Source organism: Cryptomeria japonica, chromosome 1 (assembly GCF_030272615.1).
Source record: "Cryptomeria japonica chromosome 1, Sugi_1.0, whole genome shotgun sequence".
Taxonomy (NCBI): Eukaryota; Viridiplantae; Streptophyta; class Pinopsida; order Cupressales; family Cupressaceae; genus Cryptomeria; species Cryptomeria japonica.
In genome coordinates this window covers 375,952,401-375,972,674 of record NC_081405.1, presented here as the reverse complement: position 1 = coordinate 375,972,674, position 20,274 = coordinate 375,952,401, and the positions used below count along the sequence as shown (strand labels likewise).

At 35.6% G+C, this 20,274-nt stretch overlaps 1 protein-coding gene across 2 annotated transcripts in view; it reads right to left on the bottom strand.

Moving 5' to 3' along the window:
• LOC131070894 (elongator complex protein 6) overlaps positions 1–20,274 on the bottom strand; it is a 46,407-nt gene that overhangs the window by 25,407 nt on the left and 726 nt on the right. For both annotated transcript variants that reach the window (XM_058006559.2, XM_058006560.2), the window contains exons 3-5: positions 2,079–2,151; positions 1,706–1,914; positions 1,461–1,607 (exon numbers count right to left, since the gene is read on the bottom strand). In XM_058006559.2, the coding sequence (XP_057862542.1) occupies positions 1,461–1,607; positions 1,706–1,914; positions 2,079–2,151 (429 nt within the window). The remainder of the gene's footprint in view (positions 1–1,460; positions 1,608–1,705; positions 1,915–2,078; positions 2,152–20,274) is intronic.

Genomic DNA, 20,274 nt, shown 5'->3' with positions numbered 1-20,274 from the left:
ACTTAAAACATTTGTATGCATGCTTTCAAAGTCAGCAACATATTGGTCCAATTTTCCAACTTAAATTAAATTTTGGGATGCCATAACTTCTTTGAAAATTCCAATGTAGTGGGAATCCCAGATATAGCATAGGGAGTTTATGTTCTATAAAATGTGAAATTTGAACCATATGCTTCCTCTTAGAAGGCATGTTGGCAAAGATGAATGAGAAATATGTAAGGTGCAGAAATATCTGACTTGCTCAATTATAAGAGTAATATACTCCTTTTTGGATGGTCCCTTTTAATCTCCAAAAGGGATACTTCATGTACATTTCCCATCCTTGTGTACAACAAACTAACATTTTTCCAAAAACAAGGACTCACTAACATTTTTATAAAAACAAGGACTCGTTAACATTTTTCCAAAAGCAAATCAGCACTTCAACAGTGACAATTGTTCTTGACAAAAAAATCATCAAGCATATCACAACTCAGCCTATAATCCTGAATGTCTCAATCTAAAAGTTAAGTGGATTGCACTTGGAAAAGCTTTTTAACAATCATGTACAAGATAACCAATTTCCCCCATCACCCTCCCTATTTGGACAATATTTAAGGTACATGCAAGGATAGTTATGAAAGAATCTATATCGATCCAACCTCATCTCAAATGTATTTTAGAAGCTCTGCAGATTTCTCCAATGACATTATACAAAGAAAACCAATTTACACTCAAGAATTCCTCGCATAGATGGCAATAGTGAGTTCTGCATTATATATGGTAAACCCAATATTCAGTCCTGTCATACTATATAAGCCAACCATTCTTGACATCACATTGTGGTTCTGACCATTGGCACAACACAAACGATAGTGTTCTTCACATCTACTTCAGAGAAGCAGCTTTCCTCATTAATCAAAGAAAATTTGGTATAGGCTGCTCCTAAAGAAATAAAAAAATGATTAGCACTTTGCTTAAAACCTGAAAGTGGGAAACAGTTGTACTCTCATGACTTCCTAATACTTAGGCTTTGTATTTTAAGTATGATTTGTGTCCCTTGGTGTAGCCCTTGTCATTAGGTGGTGGACTCCTGTAGAGATTGTATAAGTACATAAGGAGTTAGATACATGTGAACTTGAAGATTATCTCTATTTACAAAGCCTTTTCATCAACAACAACAATTCTTCATTGTTAACACAAAAGGTGAGCTAGAAGATAGGTGCATCTCAAATACATTACCTAATTTTAAAACATATTTGGCAGAATCAAACTTTGTGCAAAAACAAAAGATTGTTAAAAGAATGACTAGAAATTCAACAACCAACAATGTGTTAAGTTTTTCAGTTGCTTTTGTATTAAGATGTGTTATGTGAATTAAAATATGGAAAAGCTTTCAGCGAATAGATTTCTGATTAATCACACACCATGATAACAAACTTTAACCAAATGAATGATATATAGTGAGTATTTCAAAATACCTGGCCATGTACATCAGTTGCAATCCCCGAGTTTAAAGGTTCTACATCTATCATCATGTCTGCAAAATATTCCAGATGCTTGATGAATCTTGAATCACTCTGACTTGCATAAATATCCTGGTGTGAAAGTAGAACAAGAGAGCAACCCTGGTGGCAATTCATTTTAAATGCAATGAGAAACATATGAAATTTTGATGGAAAATAATAATAATAATAGATCCGTTCTCAAAACAAGGCTAACCAACCATCTCCAATGATAAAATGCGGCAATAATGCAAAAAATCTAACACAAGATCCTCTGATCCATGGGCAGCAATCTCCAAAAGAGATACGTCATCAATCACAATACAGTTGCACCCCATATTTCCCTCAAGAGTAATGCAACCATACAAGGTTTGGTGTATACTCTTGTAAAGCTCAATAAGTGCGTTCTCTGTCATTGCTCCAATGCTACCTTCAACATTTTACACAAAAACAAACATCCACATGATATAAGATTGTATACCTCAATGATAATTTATAAAAGCAGCAACTGTAAAGATAACAAAGCACACGGTTAAGACATTAGTAATAATTTATTTAAAACCAAGCACACTGAAATACATCTGCTCATCATACCTTTGCACTCAAGGTGAAGTCCATCTATGAAAATGAATTGACCATTATCCCTATAAGCTGACAAATTGAATCCCTGTCTCACCAGAAAATTGTATAAAATTAGATAAGAGCAGTTTATGGAAGACAATATTCAGAGTAATAACACAAAATAGAAAAATAAGTAACAAAAGAAACAAATGCCCTGTGACCTGGACTATTATCAGTAATGATATTACATTTATCTTCATGATCCTTAATTTTATTTAATATAAAGAAAGCCAATGCTAACCAATATCATGTCTTATCCTTAGACACATGTTACGTATCTATGCCAATGATAATGATATCATAATGTACACTGAGGTTATGAAGCAACAAACATGTGACACACATGATCCTATAGTTAGTTACAAAAGGTTAGGTTACATTTATGATTAGGAGTTTAGCTTACTCTAGTGTTATTATGCCAAGCTGGATCCTATCATATCATTGGTCACCATGCGTGTTATCATATCGCCTCTTTGACTATTGGAAATCAAGGACAATACTTCCTTTTAAATCCTGCTGTAAGGCTGTTGTTCTCGGTATAGTAAATATTTGGGAGGCATGCTCTTGTCTGTGTTCACTTCTATTATTCTTGGTGTGTTTGCATTTCTGATAGTTTGGATCTTAACAAAACCAATCATGTCTTTTCCTCAGAAACAAATTCCTACATGCCATCAATCCAAAAACAAAGCAAAAAGGACAATTTGTAGAATTAATCTACTTACTCAAAAATATATATGTATTCTCTAACAAGAAAGCAATAATGGGGCAAGCAAAAAAGGTCAATTGAATCCAAAAAGAGTAAAAGCAAGGTTATTTCAATTGCCTGCCAAAGGCCAAGTCTTATCTTCTATTCTTGGACACTGCAAGATGTATTGATAATGTCAAAGAGAGATATTATAGCAAGTATCAAGATGGCAATGGTTGTGAATGTCAAGGACATTGACATAGAAGCTGATGCACCTATTAAAAAGAATAGAGAAAGGTGCCTGAATTGAGCAAAGTACCATTACTGAGAAAGACTTAATTTTAGTATGTAATTTTCTGTATAATTGTGTAAGGCGTTTCACTAAAGCTCTTGACTTATTCACATATCATGAAGCTAACCTAAAGAATTTTTCGGGAAAGGAATATTAATCATGGATAATTTCTCACTGTCATTAGAGTGATAATGTTCAAGACAAGGGCATCAAAGTTGAAATTTAAGGCAAACTATACAAATGATTTCGAACATGTAAAAATGTTGGGGATACTCCTGATAGAACAAATTGTGAAATTAACTGAAGTTGCCGATTCAGTTTGAGGACCCGGGTTTGCTGGTTCGGCAAAATTTTGAAAGTGGATTTTGGGTTCGTTACTACATAAACAAAGTAAAAATTTGTTACTACAAAAACAATACACACACACAGATAATATATATATATATATATATATATAAGATTAGAATATCACATAGCATCATATAAACAACAAAACCACCATAAACTTGTAATCATAGCATCATGATCATACCATATGCTTTGGCTCTAACAAGATAGATTTGGCTCTCGGGGGAAAGTGTGGAGAGTGAGACAAAGAGAGGTAAAGAGAGGGGATAGAGGGAGAGTGAGAGATAAAGTCTAGAGTTCAAGGCAGATAAAGTGAGTGAGATAGAGAGAGCGAGAGAACGTTGATAGGAGCCTGCTAATTACTGAAATTTGACTGTCTGAAAATTTTAAAGATCTTCTAAAACCTAGAAGTTGCATTATAAATCTTAGAGATCTGAAACCACTCTTAAACATCCTACCAATATATACATGAAATATAACTTTAAGTATAAGAAAGGAAAAAGCTCATACTTAAATGTTAGATTTTTATGTATATATTCTAGGCGAGTCCATGCAAGTCTCATTTCTATGTTTTTAATGGTCACTTTTAGGGTTCCCATGGTGTTGAAGTCAAACTAGGCACCAAAAAAGGTTTAAAAATTGCAAATTTTTGTTTGTTTTTGGTGCTTGGGCATTTGGGTTCACCCAAGATGAACCAGGCCCCAAAATGGTGCACCCTACTCAAACTTGCAAAGGAACCTAGATCAGGCACCCCAAGGGATGAACCCTGCAACATAGGAATTAACAATGGGATTGCAGAGATTATGTGATGAAGTGGGCATTACTGAACATGAATGAGAAGCAGCTACATTTTAGGGTTTGATTCCCATCTATCTCATTACAAAGAAGAGGAGAATTCTAGTAAGTTTTATTGGGTTTGGTATACAGAAAGTTCCTGCTTGTTGGGAAATTTTGGTGACATTAAAGGTGGCAAGTGATTAAGGAATAAGAGAAGTTGGAGAGAAAGGTTGGTTAAGAACATGGAAAGAAAATTATAGCATAAGCTGAGTGAACTGACAACTAAAAGCTAGGGGTAGAGATTCAAATTTTGATTAAGGGGAAACTTCACTAGAATAAAAGAACAATGACAAGGTTGCAAAGTGTAGGGGTATGAAGGATTTCGCTGACCTTTAAGTACACATATTCAAGATATACAATGGGAAGGCACAATATCTTGAATGAAGCAGCAAACATTCTAAAGGAAATTCAGCAGCTCTTCATTGAATATAGACAAAATATCAAGTCAGATAGCATAGGTGTACAATGCATAGAACTCTTGGGTTTTAGGAAAGACACATTTCCCTATGTGTGGGCAGCCCCATCAAGATGTTGCAGAGCCACATTGAGTTTCTCCTCAAGATCGTAAATTCATTGCATCTTGAATGCTAGATGGATCTTACTCAACCATGTTTGTGCCTCCACTTCCTTCCCAAAAACAAATTATGGGATCTTCATCTGCAAGTTAAAAGAGGATATACATTGATTTCCTTCTGCCTCCAGATTTCTCTCTTAGAAGTCAGAGTTGCCCCAAGAGTTAATGTCTTGCAACTTTGAACCCATTGGCTCTTATTTTGTCACAAATTTTGTGGTGTTTCTTGGATAAACCCTTTTTGGCATTTTAATTGAAGCAAAGGTCCTTATTTAAACAGGCAGCTACAAGAATCAATTGAGGCTCTAATACCACTTGCTGCATTCTTAAATGAAATAGAAAAGAAAAACACAAATGTAGAATGTCCTAAATAATAAAAGAAAGAGAAAATATGAAAGAATGGGAACATCATAAAACAGTTAAGATGGCAAGGTCAGGAAAATTTGAATATTTTACAGTCAAATAAGAACAAGATTAGCAAATCTACAAGACATAACAATGTGGCATGGCAACCACTCCCCCTCCCCAGAAAGCTTCAATAAGTTGAATTTTGAGGGGCAGGTGTGGTTATTCAGAATGGAAGTTTTCTTCATGGTGGATCATTATTTCTGGGGCACATGATGAATAATGAAGCAGAATGGTAAGGAGTAGTAGCAGGAATGGTGTTAGCTTCCTCAAATGAGATGCAGAATCTTGTGGTAGAAGGGGATTCCCTTATAGTAATCAATGCTCTGAAAATGGGATTTGGTCCAACTGTAAGTTAAGAAGATACCTAGAGGAGGCTTTCTCTTTGAGCTCATACTTCAAGAATGTCATATTCTCTCATCGCCATAGATTGGCAAATTTAATAGCAGATTATTTGGCTAATTGTGGCATTGATCAGCATCATACCATTGTTATGTATGACAATCTCCCATCCTCCTAGGATGAAACAAGGAAATATTTAAATTTTCTTCCCTGCTAGTTTTTTAAAATATTTCCTTTCTAGGACCATTTGGACCCTATTTGAATGCCAATGGCATTTATGAAGCCTTCTGGTGATGATGCATTATTTATTTGGTTCATGTTGTATTATGACATACAAAGCTTGTTTGTCCCTGCATGTGGAAGAAGAGGTATTTCTAGGTATTAAGTGATTGCTTCCCATTGCACATTGGTTTCTGTGTTTGCTACCAATCTAGCACTGAGGTATTTCTAGGTATTAAACCCTGCCCCACAAATGGTTACTGCATCAATCATGCCTTGCCAATAAGGAGACCTGTCACAAATTGAAATAGATTAAATAAGAAAAGTTCAATTTCAATTTCAATTTTCAACTTCAAACCATAAAATTTTAAATTTCAATTTAAAACAATCAAATTAAAAAGTATCTGGCTGCAATAAATGGAATGTTGCAGAAGTACCAAAACTTGCAAACTGCTTTTCTTCCTGCATCATGGACCTCCTTGTTCCAAGACATGCTCTCAAGCGAGCGTTGTGCGTGGTACAAAAAAATTGTCTATCTTGGATTTTCGCACTCTAGGACCAAAAGTGTGACTAGTAGGAGCAGAAATAGAAGTACTAGCACTAGCAGAAGCACTAGGACGAAAAGGAGGCATAGAAGAACCCTCTCCAACACAACCTATGGATGCAGCTGTGGATGCAGATGCGGATGTGGGTGGAGGGGAACCAATATGACATAACTCCTCTCTGTCTTTTTTTTGTTTGCTTATATATTTCAAAATTTTCTAATTGGACGTAACAAAAATGGACTTCTTCGGGAGGTGCCTCGGTACAAGGCTCAGTATCATGACCACGTATGCCAGCAATATGATATTTCAATCTATTTATCCCCCCATGGTTAATTTCCTTACAAAAAATACACTTGGTTTGATTTCTTTGTCTACCAGGGAATTCTTCAGTGTATTTCCATGCCTCATCTGTTTGACCATGTTTCCTAGGCTTAGGTTGTGGAGGATTAGGAAAAAAAATTGTTTTCAAAATGTGAGGCCTGCTGCAATAAGACAATTTTACAAATCACCATTTGAGCATTGTGTTTTACAAAGTTTAAATTTAAACTAATTAAAAAAAATCAGCAAAGACTAATTTGTGCATTGTGTTTTTTCTTGAAAATTTTCAAATTTCAAAGAAAGAAATTAAGAATTGAGAAAAATCAGCAAACCCTAGATTTTTTTTAGAAAAAATTGTAAATACATGTATACAATTTTTTCAAAAAAAAAATCTAGGGTTTGCTACGCTATTGTTCTATTTATCTCATTGTGATTGAAGTATGCAATATAGATTTGGAAAGTTGAACTTCAAAAAAAAATAACAAAACGAAAAATCCATAAATATAGAAAAAAAACCAACATAATCAATAAAAATTAACACTTACCTCTTTCAAATTTGTTGAGAAGTGTTTGAAATGAGCTTCTATGGACTCCTTGATGCTCTCAATGCAACTATAGTGCTGCCCCAATGTGATTTGTGCAAGCTTTTCACCTCTTCCTCTCAGCTGGTTGCAAAACCATGGCTTCCTATTTTTCTCTCTTCCTCTCTTTTTTCCTCTCTTCCACTCATAAAAGTGAATGCCAATCCCTTTTAGGGTTATAAGAAAGGGAAATGGCAAAAAAAATCTTTAAAAAATGTTATGTTTTTTTTGTTTTTTTGACTGCACTTTTTTAAGTGACGTTGGCCGGGTCACGACTCTCGGACTCGGCGAGTCAAGCGAGTCACACCCCCTAACCCGTCCGAGCCCGGGTCAGGGTCACCATAACCCTGCAGGGGTCACCCGGCCCACTGACTCGCGTGACTCGCCGCGAGTCACGGAACTCTGGTATATACTATAGGCATGTCCAAAATGAGATATATTTTGAAATCAACTATCAAGAGTTTTTCCTAGGCTCGTGGAGTATAAATGGTTATCAATCTGTTAGTACAAACTCAGTGTCAAGCATAGAAACTTGTCACAAAACTCAACAACCTTGTGGGGCTCAGTGATTCGTTTGGATTAGGCTCTGCAAAAATGTCTGGATATAAAGTGCACGCTCAATTAAAAGTGATTGCTTCAACTGTGGCCTTTGAATCCAAAGGCAGTGAACGGCATAAGGATTGGCAGCCTGAATCCAAACCTGTTTTGGTTGTGCAACTTTTAACTTGCTACATTTGAGTGCCAGTTCTTGTTGTAGTTTCTAAACTATGGCCTTCAAATCTTTCAAGATGTCAACAACATGTTTAAAAAGTCTGAAAACCAATGTTTCTGAAAGCCTAGAATCTGTCCAACTGTTATGTCATAGAAGATGGAATAGCAGACCATAATAAGGGTTTTTTGCTGCTTTCAAAGGATAAAATTCTTGCTCTAACCAGTTGAGGCAAACTCTGAATTCTCTTTGATCTATTAGGTGCCTCCTTCCTATCAGATTTGCCACTCAAGCAAATATTCTCACTCTCAGCAATGCTTTTAACGGATATTTGCCACTTATGATTTGGGCGGAAGTTTTGAGTGGCTGAGCCAAGCCTAAAGTGCACAAGGTTTATTTTTGTCATCACACAGATTTTGGGAGTGCCCTTGCCATGTCAAAATATTGGGTGGAGATCATCAGTGGCTAACCATGTGCAACGTTTGCCTAGGCTGAAATATCCAATGACTTAAACATGGCAGAACTATTCATCACTTAAGCCATGGTGGAGGAATCATTCACTCATGCCACTTTACAAGCCTTGGAAGAACTTTCATTCACTGCTTCCATCATAAAATCCTAGGTGGAAGTCTTCAGTGACTTGGCCACTTCAAAAGTGCACCTTAGTTAAAGTTAAGCGGAGTTTTTAAGTGACACGACCAACTTTACATGAAGTGGCAGACCATTATGCTACTCTTGCCATGTTTATGATATTGATAAGCAGGATTTTAACCCACTTATGCCATGGAGGAGAAATCATGTGGTAAAGCCACTGTAAATATGCATCAGGTTCTAAAGGACAGAATTTTCACATATCTCTGCCAATTTTTAAACTCCACTATGCCCTAGTCACCTGCTGTTCCTATTTCTGCTCTTAAACCTGCTCGTTGAATGATGTTCATTGCATTTCTGCTCTTTTGGAAGTCTGCTCTATAAACCTTATGATTTTCTATCCCTGCTCTTGCCATTCTACTTATTTAGAAATCTGTTGCAGACGGAATGAGAAAAAAAACAGAAGATTTTATGATATAAATGCTGTTGTACCCAATCTAAACTTAATGATCATACTACATAATGATTATTTGTCATTGATTTTTCTTCATATGTTGAGTCACGATCTCTAATAGTCATTTTTGATCGAGTGAAAAGGTTGTCATGCCAAAGTCTGGTATTTCTATTAACAAGTTCTTACAGATTGTCCATGATTGCATTAATCTGAATAAGTTCCTGACTATGGTGAAGCTAACTTAGAGCTGAAAAAATATATCAGCAAATAACAAGATGGGAGACTAAGTCTATGGAGTGGACTTTTAGAGTATTAACATCATGTCTGAAATTTCACCAGCCAATAAGCATAGCATATCTGATAAAGAGAATCATGTCCAAGATAACGATTGTAATAAGCACTCACAAAATAATAAAGATAAGTGATGAATTATGTAAATCTTGCCTAATATAAAGTGCTAAACAACTTCTTAAAGCACTTACAGAACATAAGACATTGAAACCCAAAGGTAGCACACATTATTAACCATTCAGTCAGCTTGTTTTTTCATTACATGAGACATACCTTTGATGAGAGGTATATTAAGAGATGAAAGTAGTGCACTTTTATATGGTTGTGTCATCACCTAGACAACAAGGATAAATGACAATATTGCCAAGTGAATCATCCCCAGACCAACCAAAGTTTAAAGTGCAACAACATGAGAACTGTGCCAATGCTAAGAGGTGGCAACCCACCCAATTCACATTAAATGAATCGCAGTCAAGAAAAAGACAAAAGAAAAATTGGGGGCACACTTCCTACATTGCATTATAAACTAAGAATTGCATCAATGAGAGAAGTCTTTTAAGAGGGATGACATAAAGTAAGAGTCAACAAACTAGCAACCAGTCAGCAAAAAGAACCACATCAGACGAAAAGACAAAATGGTCAAGTGAAAGGAACAGCTTTTATAATGCATTGTAAGTAAGTAAATCACACCTGAGGTAAAGAAAAAACTGTGCGCACTTTGTAGAAATGAAGCTACAGTATGAATTAGAAAACTGCACCCTCTTAAGGGATTTGTTTGGTCTTGCATAGGTGCAACTTTTTGATGGCTTTTATCCTTCAAAATCATGCCTGCCAAAAATACATCATCTTCTCAAGATATTACACCCAAGATATGAAATGAATAGTCTGTGGTATATTTCAAGACTTCTTTTAAAGATGCTGACCATGCAAAGAATTAAACATCCAGTTGTGATGTTTGATAATAAGCAAAATCATAAAAGGATGGTGCTATGCTCGTATAGATCAATCATGCAGAAGAGGAGCTGATGTCATGGATCATCTACGTGATCAAGGAAGCCATTGCTCATAAAGAACTCACAAAGTGAATCAGCAAAACAAGATCTCAGTTTCAGACCAATGAAAAAGTCTACAAAAGAAAAGAATTTTCAGATTCAAACTATCATGGTGTTCACAATCTCATTAAATCAAATAGATAAGATTTTTCAATTTAGAGTATTTCCAAAGTATATACCATGATCAAAACAAAAAAATTCATCACAAAAGTGTCAAAGTGAATTTCCAGTGTCTTAGAGGGTTTGCCAAACTTCGTTGTAATAGAGGATCCACCATGAAAATTTCATTAGAATCATCCACTGAGCCACCTTCTAGAAAGGTCTCCACTAAAAATAGCTCATCACCATTTTTGAAAAGAACATATTCTTTAGTTTGCAAATTTTTAGCATCCTCTAATTTTAGCTCAAAGTGAACTATTATTAGATAGTCTATCTCTCATGCAATAGACATTAGAATTTAAGGGATAAACTATAATAATTTTAATCGTCAATTTAGCAATCTCATGTTTTAGAATAATTATTAGTGAATAGTGTTCTTTTGTAATAAGTTTGCAAATCATGCAAGCAATCATAGCTAGAATTGAAGTTCAATCAATTTATTTCATTTATTTTCTCTGTTACCAGATCCTTGTGTTTACCCTATCATCCTTGTATGGATCTGAAACAAGTCCTAGTTTGGCCTAGGTACATCTAGGGTACCACCCAAGGTGCCTAAGCAGTACCTTAGCACACGTGGGGCATACCCAAACAAGCCTGAGCATACTCGCAGCCCATGGGCTTTCAAAAACATATAAAAGATTAATAAAATAGCATTTTTTTTTTTAAAACTCATAAAAGGCTTTGGTCACCCTAAAGTGAGGGCATAACAAAATTTTCACCTCATTTGACAAGCACAAAAGGCCAAAACTGCTTTTTTTTTGTCCAAGTTGCCATCATTGGGTTTTGAAGGTTGGTTCATTTATATTTTAAGGTGAAGGCTACGAGAGAGTTAAACCTACACCAAGGGAGAAATAGTTGCACAAAGAAGATTTACCATCAAAGGTGAGAAAACATTTCTTTTTTTTTCAAGTTTTGAATTATTTTTTGAATTTTTTATGCATAATAAGGGGTTATAATGCCTTTTTTTTTTAAATTAAGTTGCAAGGTTGTTAATTTGTGATATTTTTTGCTTTAGGTTCATATAGAATGGTTGGTATTTCTAGTTCAGTCACTCCAAATACAAAGAGTTCATTTAAATTTGATTCATCATCACCTGTAATGCCCACCAAAATACCCTAGAGAAACTAACCATCTAATATGCAAATAGAGATAATTTTGTTTTTTCAAAACATCTACTAATGCAACACATGCAACTAACTACTCAAATGCATATAACATCCATTAACAAGATAAACAATTAACTATCATGAACATATTCACCAAAGTACTATACGCAAGCGGAAATAAACACAACTCTATAATTAATCTTTCCCTAGGGTACCTCAACGTCATTACTTACAACCTCATCAAGATCATATCCATATAAGCATAACATCATACTTACTACCATGATCCAATGCATTATAACTCAACTAACCTTTCTCTTTTCATGCATACATAAAATACCTCACTAGTCTATCTATCATGAATTAGATCCATTAATAATGCAAATCTTATTAAACCCCTAAGATTCATTTTAAAACACCAATTCCAAATGTTCCTAGTCCCAATCACTTATTCAACATCCTAGCATCATTATTCCAAGATACAATAAGAATACATCAATATGTTCACCTAATATATCATATACCATTACATATGAATGCTATATCCATTTACATAAAGGAGCATAGCTCTCAACTACAAATACAATTACATCATGAATTCTACACATACATATGCCATATGAATCATATACACCAATCTGCTACAAGTATCCGGCTGAAGAGATAATAATCCACATCCACGCACAAAAGCATCCAACAAAGAACATCCAATGGAAGAAGGCATCAAACCACCCGACCATGTGGAACCAAAGGAACCACCCCCCGTGCTAGGAGATGACACAAGATCCCAGACACACTCTAGATCTAGGCTGACACCTAACAACCAAAGGATAACACTCCACACATCATACGGCTAAATCAAAGCTCGATATAAACATAAGAACTCCAGAGGCTACTCAACAAATCAAGACTCGAGGTGCTAGGACCTACATGTAGGGGAAGAGTGTCATCGCATGCAATCATAATGGGAACGAGGGAACCCGTCCCGGCATCCATAATGCCCATGCGAAGCCATTTCAACCTTGAAGGAGTAAGGGATATTAGCTTTTACCTGGATCACCAAGGTCTTCTCGACCATTCCCGAATCACTATAATACCCCAGGGACATGCGTTGAGGCCACAAAACCATTTCTTATCTTATTATGATGAATTACTAATACCCAACCCTCCTGAAATCAATTAATTTAAATTATCACTTGATTACAAGATAAACTCCCAATGAGATATTCTAGCGGTCTAGACTCCGGGTAACCTAGCTATCTACTCCCCACGACCCCAATCACTCACTTGGAAGCCCACTCCCCCTAGCATGCACCTAGACCTTAGGGTGACAACAATGTGCATCAAATAAACATGGGCTCTCAATACATCATAACCGGATAACCAAGGTTATACATCAAATAATAATCTCCAAGAACATGAACAACATATGCCAAAATCACAGCCTTACATAGGCAACCAAGAATCATCCAACATCAAGAATCTCATTATCAAAAGCATCCAATATGAGCCCATAGAATAACAGCAAGGCATTTCCCATCTTGCTCAATCCATTAGTGCAATTAATCATCTCAAATCAATAAATCATTCTCAGAATGACATCAAGAAACTCAGAAAAGCCAAAAGAACAGCCTCTGGATTGGCAAAACCAAAAGAACAGAAAGCCAAGATGACTCAAAACATCAAACACAACAGTCTAGTGCCTACGCAGATTGTCTCAGCGCATATAAAAAACAGTGCAACGCTTATGTCAATAAAAACAGTGCTTTTGTTTAACAATTTAGCGCATACGAACAACATTACAACGCGTTCACAAACTTTTGTAGCACATACACAAGACTCTATAGCACATATACTAATTTAAATAGTGCAAATACCACACAAGGCAGTGCATATACAACGTAGACTAGAGCATACAAGTAATACAATAGCACAAATAAGACAGAGCACAAAAGGTCTCAAAACAGCCCAGAAACATTTAGCCAAGTCCAAAAAATAAATTAAACACTTAAAGCCAAAATCGGACTTAACAAAAAAATGAGGTGTAAATAAACCACAACATGAAATAAATTGAATTAACCAAAACAACACCAGCAATCCATCCATCCAAAATTCACAGTAAGCATGTCTAGAAAAGATAATTGCAAAATACAATAGTCCCCATAATATATTATTAAACCGTATAATTAATTTAACAACAACTTCAATTTCTTATCCCCGTAGACAATCTTTACAAACAGTCCATTTCAATAACAAAAGAAGTAGATCTCCAACCTAGTATTAGAAGTTATGGAAAGACAACAATTTGATGAAACGCAATCCCAAATCCAAGCTCCAAAACCAAAAATCCCAAAATCTTCAAACAATGCAAAATTTCTTCAGCCAAGCCCACACCACGACAATCTCAAAAAAAACCAAATAAATAGAATTCCATTCAAAATCCATGGAACATGCCGCCCAATCAAAAATAATTAGAAATATAATATTTCATACCAACCCCTACCCAAATTCGAGGTAAGAAAAATATAAAATAATATTACTTAACTTACCTGAATATCTCAACCAATAATAAAATAGGGTAGGAAGGGTAAATAATTAAATAATAGATAAATAATTAAACAAAATGGGAAAATGGAAATTAAACAATAATAACCAATAAATAAAATATAAAGGCTTAGTAAAATAAACCCAATAAATCAAAGGCCCAATCAAAATAATCCAAAATAATATATTTCTCACCAACCATCTCGAAAATTAAAACAACAATAATATAAAATAATATTATTACAATCTCCAACCTCATAGCCAATAATGAGAGAGGGTAGGTAAGATAAAAAAAAAAAAAAATGAGTAGGAAGAATAAACAATAATAAATAATAAATAAACCCATTAACCAATAAATAAAATAGAAAGGGCTAATAAATAAAATAAATAAATCAAAAGCCCAATAAATGTTAAACCACAAAATAATAAACAATAAATAATATTATCTCACAAACACAACTCCCAAAAAGGTCAATCATAACAAGGGGTGAGTAAATAAATAAATAAATAATAAACAAATAATAACAAATAAATAACCAATAAATAGATAAGCCAATAATAAATAAATACACAATAAACAAATAATTAAATGTACAGATAGATATAAAAATACTCTAGCCAATATAATTTAAACTCAAAACCATTACTAGCTCCCACATACATATAAAATATAATAAATAAATAAATAGTCTTTCATGCATAATTATAAATGCCAAATATTATGATCCACAAAATAACATTAATAAATAATAACCCTCAATAATTAATTACGCAATTATATTTAAATAACAATGCCATCCAATAATTTAATTTGTTATTAATAAACTATAAGCCAATTAATTAATTAATAATTTAATTAACCAATAATCGCAACTCCTCAAGACAACCCATCATAGGGTAACATAAAATACCACAAGACAACTCTAACCACAAAACTAAGATTGACAGGGTACCAACTTAAACCTAGAGTGTAGAATGGGATTTCATGTCATCTCCGATGAACTTGCCATTGGGATGAAGACACGCTCAGACCTATGAAGCCAGGTGGAGTCAATGTCTAGTACCTGCAAACCTTTCACCACCAATACACGTACAACAACATATACCATAACATATATCATGAAATAGGCAGACAAGTGAAAGGGAATCGCAATGTCATATCGTGCTCATGAATGAGTGGTATGACATCGTCCCTATCACAAATGTCGTAGAAGACAGTCACAACAACCAAGCACTATCATAATCATCATCATATCCAATATAATCATGAAATAGGGTTAGTACATAGTATGATACCATCAAATCCTCATAAAGTAGACTAAGTTATAACAATATGGTCTATTGATGTACAAAAAGGCAAGTTGAATCAGGGAGGGGCACTACATCACCTCTTTGGCAACATATGACAATGATTGAACAACTCCTTGGTGGTGGGAGTTATCTTAAGCATTGTAGGCATTGTGCAAATGGGTATAAGAGCTCATATCTCAAGTGAAAGCTCACTTGTGCACTATTCTTTTACAAGGAATAAGAGTTTGTCCTAGGCCAAACAGAAAAGGTTGCGAAAGCATCAAATATTGGCTTATGTTAAAGAAGAAGAGGATGCCAACATAGCAAGTAATAAATAAATTTTGCATCCTCTTGCCAAGAAAATCTTGCAAAAACCTCCTAGTGATGATTGAACAACTCCTTGGTGGTGGGGTTATCTTAAGCATTGTAGGCATTGTGCAAATGGGTATAAGAGCTGGTATCTCGAGTGAAAGCTCACTTGTGCGCTATTCTTTTACAAGGAATAAGAGTTTGTCCTAGGCCAAACAAAAAAGGTTGCCAAAGCATCAAATATTGACTTATATTATAGAACAAGAGGATGCCACAATGGCAACTAATAAATCAACTTTACATCCTATTGTCAAGAAAAGCTTGCAAAAACCTCCTAGTGACTGATCACAACCGGCTGTCCTGGAAAGATTGCAAAAACTTCCTAGTGGTTGATCACAACCAGCTAGCCCACATCCTTTCATGCCACTGTCACCATCTTTTGGAGACAAGAATGTTTTGGCTTTGCATAAATGAGGCCCATTGGAAAAGGCCTTCAAGAATGAAGCAAGGGAGATTGCAAATTGGAGCATTGCTTGTTGCATTTATGGCAGTAGGCTTCTTTTCAACCTCACTAGATAACCATATTGGCAGGATATCGTGATGTCTGTTTTCAATACACCTTCTGATAATGTTAGTCTTGGGTATGAAAAGGTTTGAACCACATTATTGGTGAAGGAGAAAGTCTTAGTAGAGGCATCAATGAGAGCAATCGAGGATACATGACCTGAAACAAGTGTGTCCATTATTTCTAATGGATGTAAAGATTGCAAAAATAAACCATTGACCGATGTTATAGCTATGTCCCCTAAAGGAGATGTTTTTGAGGGCAATGGATTGTGAGGAGCAAATGAAAAATGCAACTTTCATAGCCATTATCCTCATAAAATCCATTAAAATAGAGGGCCCCAAAAATGTTGTTCAAGTAATAACGAACAACTCTACAAATTGTAGGCAAGTTGGGTCTATAGTGGAGGGTACATATGGTCACATTTTTTGGACACCATGTGCGGTCCACATAAGTTGATTGTCTTTTTTGGATAAGGGTGATATATAATCCACCTTTTGGTCTTTCTACTAGAGCTTGGGAATTGGAAGAAAGTTTTTGTTTAGATAACCAAAGAGGGCATATCCAAGTTGGTAATCTAGGTCAATAATAGCATAGAGTATCTTCTTAGACTAATGTTTCCCATTAAATTTAGTAGCTACAAGTGGTGAGTCCACAATTTTGAATGGCCCATGTTTCTATTTTGTTCCTCTGCAAATTTAATATAAGTATTTTGTTTTTGAATCTCCATATTTCTTTTGAGTTGCTTCTGTTGTGTACTCTCTACATATCTATTAGCTAGTTGTTCATTTGACCCACTTATGGCAACTACACCAAAATCACATGCCCCAAATGCCGTGGGAAGATTCTTCCCATCTTCTTCTACAAAAAATAGAACATTCATAGAACTCTTGCAAATGAAGAAAATAGAAAACAAGTTACAAGCAATGGAGAAATTGTGGCATAGATCAACAACAAATCTAGTTAACAATTCCCCTTTGACATAGGTAACAAAAGGTTAAAATAGGTTATTGAGGCAGCCCCACTGCTTCCACTTTCATTCCTTGCATCAATAGTCTCTCCTCTTGTTCTTCCTTCTTGCCCAGTTTCTCCAACTTTTTGCCAGCCCTTTCACTCTACATCACCCCTCCTTAGATCTTATTTCCTTTCTCCACTAAATGGGACGATTAGCATTCCATCCCCAATCAAATTTAATTGTTGATTAACTATGACCTCTCCCTCACATTGAGAGATATAAAGGAAAGGAATCAAAAGCCTCCAGTGAGATCACGACAGATCAGATCAGATCAGAACTGTTATTAAGTTACAGGCAGTAACATCTTTGTTCTTGGTGGTATGCATGGGGATGTGTTTAATATGTTCTTAAAAGAGGGGCAGTCTAAATCCAGTCTAAATCCAGTCCCAAGATAGGGTGGGGATCAACAACCCATAAACCTTGAGGGTATAAAGTATAAACCCAAGATAGGTAAGGGCTTGGATCTGTAAACTTTGAGGGAATCTATTGTATTTGGTCTCTAAGCGCTTTGGTAACATACATAGACCCTTCTCCCTTTAAAATGAAGTAGTAGCAGGGCCTGATATCTATATTAAGAACTATGAATAACGAGATTAATCATCTAATGAGGAAAATAAATAAGCACTTGTTAATAACTAATAAATTGAAGAATATCAATTTCCTGGCACAAAATATCAGTGCTTCCTGCAGGTAGAAGAGACCATTTTGCCTCTCAATAAGTTTGATTGATCTGAGCTTGCTAAACAGAAGCAAGGTGCTTTAGCTCAGAAATATATTTCACAGCTTATCAAAATATTTTCTGCCAACATTCGCCATGGAATAAATCAGAGCAGCTTGCTTGGAGGTGCCTCACTTGCAGGGGCAATTTAAAGCCAGAGATTTCATTACTTGGAGGCTTAATTTCCCCACAGCTTCTCCCCTTCCCATTAAGCAAAGTGATTTTAAGACCACAAACAATCCAAAGTTTATTAAACTCATTCCCTGCCATCACATTATTGAAAAATGTATAACTGGGAAAGGTCTATTTAGGATAAAAAGGAGTGATCACCACAAGCACATTCACAATAAAAGGATTTCTAATTTGAATGGAACATAATAAGTTTTCCACTTGCCTCAGAAAAGCAATTCCTGTAGGGATAGATAGTCCTAAGTCAACCAGCAGGTACCCTGCCTCTTTTTATTCATAAGCATCAGGTACAGGTTTCTTGGTAGTCCTTTTGGCTGACCTATGAAAATAAGGTTTTGCATTCTTTGGAGCCATAGAAAACAGATAAATCATACACACAGTTTCACTACATAAATTCCTCAACCCTGGTAGACAGGAAACCAAACTAAACTCTAGACCTAGCAACTTCATAACCAAACTATTCCTGGAGTTTGTGAAAACCAGGGATGATGAGGAAGAGTAGAAATCAAAATGAAAAAAGAACTGTCAGATTCAGAAAGAGTCACCACTCAATGCTGCTCATGCCAGTCAGGGCATTCACTGGACAGAGCTCCAACTTACAAAAATATTAGCACCTCACACAGTCACAGAGAGACACTGACAAATAACCAGTTGCAGAGTAACTCAGCTAGAGAGAGAACTCAGAGAAAACAGCAAACTGACATATCCAAGCATTCAACCTTTCAACACAAAAAACCTTGTAATCCTTATCCACTGCCAGACAAAAATAACAGGAGAAACATACACAATCAAATTAGGAAGCATAAGGAGGAGAAAGTGAAATGAAATCCAATCAAAAAGCACTCCACTGCCAACACTCCTCGTCATTATTGCCTGACAAGATCAAGCTTACAAGGCCTTGTAAGAAAGGAGTGACATAAATATGATTTGGCTGTCATCCTGCCACATTTCATCATGCCTTTTATGTGCTTGTCTTCCCATGATAATAATCACGTTGTTAATATAAAGATTTCCACCCTTATAGGGTCACTTGTGATCAAGGGTTGGCCCTCTTTCAACTTAAACAAACTTTTCATTCAAAATAACATTCACACCTGTTCTGAGCCTATCCACAGGACTCTCAATCCATATGACTAGTAATTTTGAGCCTGCGGTACAGGAAGAAGGTATGCTTGGGCCCTGGCAAGCAACAGTCCCCGTGTAATGGCTGGAATTTCTGCAAGAGTATTTGTCCTCACTACATGCCCCAGGCTAAACCAGACAACAGTGTCACTGTGATAATTTTGCAGGTTTCACCAGCCCCTGCTGGACCTGGGATTTTGGGAGAAGCTCACTTGGTATTCAATTTTTCCCACTCAACCTGTGGGATTGAATTTCATGTCATCAGACAGCAAGTACCTAGTTTTACTTTTCTTCAACTGAACCCCAAATACATCTGAAAATTACAACTCATACAAAGACACTCTAATTACACCGCTACAATCATTGGGAAGAGGTTGTTCTCCATTTTGATATTCATCTCAGCATTCACAATGACATTATCGATGTAGGAGGATGCAACTTTAGAGGATATGGAACTATTTATTAAACATTTTCTTCTTAAAGCCCCTGGGGATAACCAACCACAACCAGTGAGGCCACAAACAGGTGCACGAAACAGAACATGGCACCTAGTGCCTAAACCCACAGCAACTTAAACAGTACCTTTTGTTCTAGGTATTTTTATAAATTTGTAATAGCCTAAGATCTTACTATTAATGATGTTAGGATGAATATCTACGTGTTCCACGTTTGTAAGCGTTAAAACAACCCAAAATTTTAATGCCATTAACTTCAATGTAACTAGGACACATTCAATAGACAACTTCACTTGAACAAGCTACTATTTTTTTAATTGCAAAATTGCATAATCAATTTCTAGCTTAACTCTCAATTGTGTCATTAATGTTACTCATGAATTCTTGGTTTGTTAAAAAACACGTTTTAAGCTGTGTGCAATTTTAAAGACAACCAAAATTTATAAATCTGAAACCA